The sequence below is a fragment of the Primulina eburnea genome, chromosome 1 (genome assembly GCF_022965805.1).
Source record: "Primulina eburnea isolate SZY01 chromosome 1, ASM2296580v1, whole genome shotgun sequence".
NCBI lineage: Eukaryota > Viridiplantae > Streptophyta > Magnoliopsida > Lamiales > Gesneriaceae > Primulina > Primulina eburnea.
In genome coordinates, this window is record NC_133101.1 from 21,169,470 (window position 1) to 21,175,787 (window position 6,318).

Below are 6,318 nucleotides of genomic sequence, written 5' to 3' on the forward strand. Positions count from 1 at the left end.
AAAGGGCGAAGGAAACCCAGGAACAGGAGGAGCGCCGGGCCAGGGAGGCAGCCGAAGCTGGTGAATTGGAAGCACGCCGTGCTAGGGAGGCAGCTGAAGCTCAAGAAACAGAAGAACGCAGAGCCAGCGAGGCAGATTTGGCCCGGGAAGCAGAGAGTGATGCCCAAGCAGGGGCCAGTTCTCCTCGGGTGGGGCCTATCTCTTCGGGAGGGGAGGAAGACTCAACTTCCCTGAACCGTCGCAAGAGGAGAGCCACCACGGAGCCACGGGTGGAGACGGTAGTGGTGGAAGATGAGCCCGAGGGGATGACCCCTTCTCCTGCTTTGGCTGATTCTTCTGCAGGCACTTCGGCGACGAGGCCTCTGGTTCTCCCCAATATTTTTGGGGATACCATTAGTTCAGATCTGCTAGGGGTGATCGGGAGCTTCCTCCGACCTGACGAGGTGGCACATCTTCAGGGAATGCACCCTAATATGCTCCTGAGCGAAGGAGCGGCCCGGACCTTCTCGGTAAGTTCATTTTTTGGGTTCCCTCTCTCTTGCTTCTTCCTTTCTCCTGCAAATTTTCCTGATCTTTTCATTACCAGGGTTTACAAATGTTACTTCATGGGCATGAACGAGTGGCGAAGATAGCCAAGAGAGCTAATGCCCAAACCAAGGCCGCTCAGGGAGCGCATGGTCAGCTCCAAGAGGAAGTAAACCGGATCAGGGAAATTCACGAGAATGTCCTGGCCCGGGAGAAGGCCATTTGGCAGCAGCAGATGGACCTGCTTCAGGCAGAATTATCTGATGCCCGGGCGGAGGCGCAGTCGGCCAGGGCAGAAGCAGAATCCTCCCGGGCTCGTGCCGAGGATTTCGAGGCGATGGCTGCTGAGGCTAGAGAAGGGATGCTGGCTGCCAGAGAAGATGCAGAATACCACCGGGTCCGGGCTGAGGACTTTCAGGCGGCAGTGGCCCTTTTGAGGAAAACCCAGACAGAGCAGATGTCACACTTCCTGAAGTCTTCGGATTTTAAACGAATGCTGGCCAAAAAAGCCTTCCCGTACTTTGAACAAGGCTTCAACAAGTGTTTGGAGCAATTCGAGGAAGCTGGCATGGTTCCAGCGGATATGGAAGATTTCCCGGATTTGGAGAAGGCTGTTGCATCTCTCCCAGATGATGACAAGGAAGATATGGATAAGCAGGACCCTTCCCATTTGGCTTCTAGCTTCCCCACATCACCCACCGGTTTAACTTTTTTCATAACCAGATCTCCCACGTGAAAATCCCTTTTTCGGACGTGCTTGTTATAGGATTTTATGATCCTGCTGCGATAAGCTTCCATCCGGATGACCGCCCGATCTCTTTTTTCTTCCACAAGGTCGAGCTCCAGGGCTCGAGATAAGTCATTGTTGCTCGAATAGGATTCCACTCGAGTGGAAGATTGCCCGATTTCTACTGGCAAGACTGCTTCAGATCCATAAACCAGACCATATGGGGTTTCCCGAGTGGATGTTCGAGGAGTAGTCCGATAAGCCCATAAGACGCTGGGTAATTCTTCTACCCAATCTTTTCCTTTCCCCTGCAACCGGGCTTTCAAAGCTTGCACAATGATCCTGTTGGTTACCTCTGTCTGGCCATTGGCTTGAGGGTAGGCTACTGAGGTAAAAGATTGCATAATCTTCATTTCCTGACACCAAGAGGTAATCTTTTTTCCTTGGAATTGCCTGCCATTGTCTGAAATCAATTTCCTGGGGATGCCATATCGGCAGACAATGTTTCTCCATAAGAATTTCATGATTTCATCCTCGGTGATTCTTTCCAACGGCTCGGCTTCTACCCATTTAGAAAAATAATCCACAGCTACCAGGAGGAACTTCTTCTGGGCGCGAACTGGCGGAAAGGGACCCACGATGTCCAATCCCCATTGGTCAAAAGGGCATGATGCGGAGATCGGTTGCATGTTGGCAGTTGGGCGGTGGTGGAAATTAGAGTGATGTTGACAACCTTGGCATTTCTGGACGAGCCGGGTAGCATCTTGGTTTACTTGAGGCCACCAAAATCCTGCTAAAATAACCTTCCGCGATAGAGCCGTTCCCCCGAGATGTTCCCCACAGCATCCCTCATGTACTTCCCGAAGGACATACTCTGTCTCTTCCCCCGATAGGCACTTGAGTAAGGGGCCATGAAAGGATCGCCTATATAAAACATCATTTAAAAGGGCAAATCGGGGTACCTGCTTCCTGATCTTTACAGCTTGGGTCCGGTCTTCTGGAAGTTTTCCCTCCTTTATGTACTCTATGAGAGGAGTCATCCAAGAGTCTTTTCTCAGCGGGGGTGTTTCTTCTTCAAGCGAGGATACGAGCTTCGAACAATAGAGAATCTCCCGGGTGCTTACTTCTGTCAAGGAAGCCGCCAATTTAGCCAACGTGTCGGCTTCGGTGTTTTCTTCCCAGGGAATCTGTTCGATACTCCAGTCTGTGAAGGATGACACTTGAGAAGTGATAAGATTCAAGTACTTGAGCATCTTCTCATTCTTAACTTCGTAAGCTCCTTTAATTTGTTGAGTAACCAGCTGGGAGTCGGAATAAATGATGATTCGGGAGGCCCCAATCTCACGGGCAGCACGCAACCCTGCCAAGACAGCTTCGTATTTTGCTTCATTATTCGTGACCCTAAAGTCAATCCTCAAAGCCAATTTAACCCTTTCTTCGAGTGGGGAGATCAAGACGACCCCCACTCCGCATCCCGCTAGGTTTGAAGCGCCATCAACAAATACCCTCCACACTTTTTCTTCCTCGGGCTGGATCATTTCTGTTAAGAAATCTGATAGCGCTTGTGCTTTTATTGCAGCCCGGGGTTTATACTCAATATCGTATTCCCCGAGTTCTACAGTCCATTTGATCATCCTCCCCGAGACCTCTGTATGAGTCATAATTCTGCCGAGAGGAGAATTAGTGAGGACCACAATGGGATGTGATAGGAAATACGGTCTCAGCTTTCGAGCAGTCATTACCAAAGCCAGAGCAATCTTTTCTAATTCACTGTATCTCATTTCGGCTCCGCGAAGGGCGTGACTGACATAGTAGACAGGCTTCTGATCGGTCCCTTCTTCCTTGACGAGCACGGAACTAACAGCAATTTCGGTGGCTGAGAGATAGACCCACAATTTTTCTCCGGGCTCGGGTTTTGCTAAGACAGGCAATTCAGCCAGGTGTTTTTTCAAATTTTGAAAGGCCTGCTCGCAGTTGTCATCCCAGCCGAATTTCTGTGCTTTCCTCAGAACTTGAAAGAAAGGATAGCTACGGTGTGCAGATCGGGAAATGAAGCGTGATAAGGCTGCAATTTTCCCTGTCAGTTTTTGCACATCTCGAACCGACTGAGGAGAGGGCATATCCATGATGGCCCTGATTTTTTCTGGGTTGACTTCGATTCCTCGATCCGTGACCATGAACCCCAAGAATTTCCCAATCTTAACCCCAAACACACATTTGGCCGGGTTAAGTTTTATCCTATACTGCTTCAAAGTGGCGAAGGTTTCGATCAGATCATCGATGAAATGAGCGACTTCTCGGGTTTTAATCAAAATGTCATCCACATATACTTCAATATTTCGGCCTATCTGTTTTTGAAAGACAAGATTCATCAGTCGTTGATATGTAGCCCCTGCATTTTTCAGTCCAAAAGGCATTACAACATAGCAGAAAGTTCCCCCAGACGTGACGAAACTAGCTTTGTCTTGATCTTCTGTAGCTAAAGGGATCTGATGATATCCCTGATATACATCCAAAAAGCTCAAGATTTCACACCCAGAAGTGGAATCGACTAGCTGATCAATCCGAGGGAGTGGGTAACAATCCTTCGGGCAAGCTTTATTCAGGTCTCTGAAATCTACGCACATTCTCCATTTCCCAGTAGACTTTGGGACGAGAACTACATTCGATAGCCAAGAAGGGAAATGGTCTTCCCTAATTTGTCCAGCCCTCAGCAATTCTTCAACCTGTTTTTCAATTATTTTATCTTTCTCCGGGCCGAAATGTCGCTTTTTTTGCTTAATTGGCCGGGACCCTGGGAGGATATTTAGTTTATGCTCGGCCACTTGGGGCGAGATCCCGGACAGTTCCTGCTGAGACCAAGCAAAGATATCGGCATTAGTTTTTAAACATTGCAAGAGTTGTACCCGGGTGGTGGCGCAGATGTCCCGGGCTATCCGGATAGTCTTTCCCGACTCGATCCACCGATTCTTGCTCTTCTTCCGTCACAAAGTGTACTTCCCCTTCCCGGGCTTCTTCCTGGTGTTCTTTCCCCTTCCCTTCCCTTCTTGCCTTCTTCTGATCAATTCGGACTGTTTCTCCATAACATCTTCGAGAAGAGGGCTGGTCGCCCTTAACTTCTCCGACCTGTCCTTTCACTGGGAATTTGATCTTTTGGTGGTACGTCGAGGCCACTGCTCTCATTTCATTCATGGCTGGTCTCCCTATGATGACATTATATGAAGATGGGGCGTCCACTACTGTGAAAGTAGTTATTACAGTTTTTCTCAAGTCTCCAGTGCCCAGAGTCAGGGGTAGAGCAATTTCCCCCTCTGGATACACGGCGTGACCAGCAAACCCGAACAGGGCGGTTTCCACAGTTTCCAGCTGGTATTCATGCAGATCCATTTGAATGAGGGCATCTTTGAAAATAATATTGACAGAGCTCCCATTATCCACGAAAATTCTTAACACGTCGTAGTTGGCGATGCGGGCCTGAATGACCAGCGCATCATTGTGAGGTAAACTCACTCCTTCGAGATCTTCTGGTCCAAAGCTTATAATCGGCTCGTCTCTTCTTTTATTATCAACTTCTAGACACTCCCTCCTACCCCTTGCCTTCCTTGCCCGATTAGAGTCGCCATCAGTAGATCCCCCCGAAATCATTTTGATTACTCCTCGACTCGGAGAAGGATCCTCTCCTCCCGCTGGCTTGATTCTCTCTTCCCGGGTACTCGTTTCTCCTCCTCGTCTTCCACTTGGAGTGCTCATCGTTCTTTGGGGAATATTCAGCGATGAACGTCTGGACAACCAGGGTGGTTGTTTAGATCGTTCTCGTGGCGGGTGAGGCGCGGACACGAGACGTCTATTAGCATTTCTTCCCAAGACTCGGCACTGATTAGTATCGTGAGCACAATTTTTATGAAGGGTACAGTACCTTTTTTGTTCTGGCTTGAAGATTCTGACCTCGGAACGGGGAGGAAGGACTTCATTTGACCTGCACTCTTGAATCTCTCTGTCCCGAGCCATCTTTAAAGGCACATGGGGAAAATGACCCCCACCACTTTTCTTAGGAGCTCTTTCTTCAGTTTTGTAAGTCCGATCTCCTCTTGCTCTTTTCAAGGCCTCTCTTTTCTGGTTTTGCGCTTCTTCCATATTGATATATTTCTCCGCTCGTGACAGGAGATCCTCAAAATTTTCAGGCAGTTTTTTGGTTAAGGATCGGAAGAAATCCCCTTCCCATAACCCTTGCATAAATGCGGTGGTTTTTGTCTCAGGTGCACAGGTCGGCACATCAAGGGCCACCCGATTGAATCTTTTGAGATAAGCCCTCAGGGTTTCATCTTGCCTTTGCTTTACTTCGAATAAACTGAAGGCGGTCTTTTTGTACTTTTTACTGCTGCTAAATTGATGCAAGAACACTTTTTGAAAATCTTCAAAGCAACAGATGCTTTGTGGTGCCAACCCTTCAAACCATCTCTGTGCGGAATCGACCAGAGTGGTAAGAAATACTTTACATTTGATTGGGTCTTCATAACAGTGCAACATGGCCATATTTTCGAAACGCGCGAGGTGTTCCTCAGGGTCAGAGCTTCCATCGTAATCTTTGATTTTTGCCGACTTGAAATGCCCGGGAAGTGGTTCCCGGATGATGATGTCAGAGAATGGGCAGCCTTTGATTACAGAAATACCGCCCTTGGAGACAGCCTTCCCTTCCAATTCTTTCACTTTTTTTCTTAATTCTTCCAATTCTCCAGCGATAGTGGGGGATTTAGAACCTGCGCTTTCCCTTTCTTCTTCCCTTCTCTCTTCTTCTTGTGCTTGCTTACGCTGCTGTTCATGCTGACTGGCCTGGTGAGAAGCAGCCTTTTTGGCGTTAGCCATGTTGACAACATCGGTTATGATTTTCTTCAATTCTTCGGGAGTCAAATGAATGGTGGGTTGAGGATCATTAGGGGGGGGGACCACCTGCGCCAGAGAGACGTGTATTGTTTTCCTCTGGGGCTCGAGAGGCGTCTTGGTTTGCTCTCCTAGTAGGAGCCATATCCACGTCTTAGGACTCAGATTTCCCACAGACGGCGCCAATG

General features: G+C 48.5%; 1 protein-coding gene across 1 annotated transcript; it reads right to left on the bottom strand.

Moving 5' to 3' along the window:
* Positions 1-1,450: 1,450 nt before the first annotated feature.
* On the bottom strand, positions 1,451-6,115 carry LOC140805572 (uncharacterized). The gene is made up of 3 exons (XM_073161839.1): positions 4,217-6,115; positions 1,846-4,101; positions 1,451-1,729 (listed from the first exon to the last, which is right to left on the bottom strand). The coding sequence occupies exons 1-3, from the start codon at positions 6,113-6,115 to the stop codon at positions 1,451-1,453; spliced, it is 4,434 nt and encodes a 1,477-aa protein (XP_073017940.1).
* Between the last annotated feature and the right edge of the window lie 203 nt (positions 6,116-6,318).

Bases quoted from the DNA above. Each gene is read 5' to 3' on its own strand.
- LOC140805572 (XM_073161839.1), bottom strand. From the start codon at position 6,115: ATGGCTAACGCCAAAAAGGCTGCTTCTCACCAGGCCAGTCAGCATGAA. The intron at 4,102-4,216 runs GTGGATCGAGTC...TGGTCTCAGCAG, and splicing joins CGGAAGAAGAGCAAGAATCG to GAACTGTCCGGGATCTCGCC. The intron at 1,730-1,845 runs GTAGCTGTGGAT...TGGCATCCCCAG, and splicing joins CCCAGAAGAAGTTCCTCCTG to GAAATTGATTTCAGACAATG.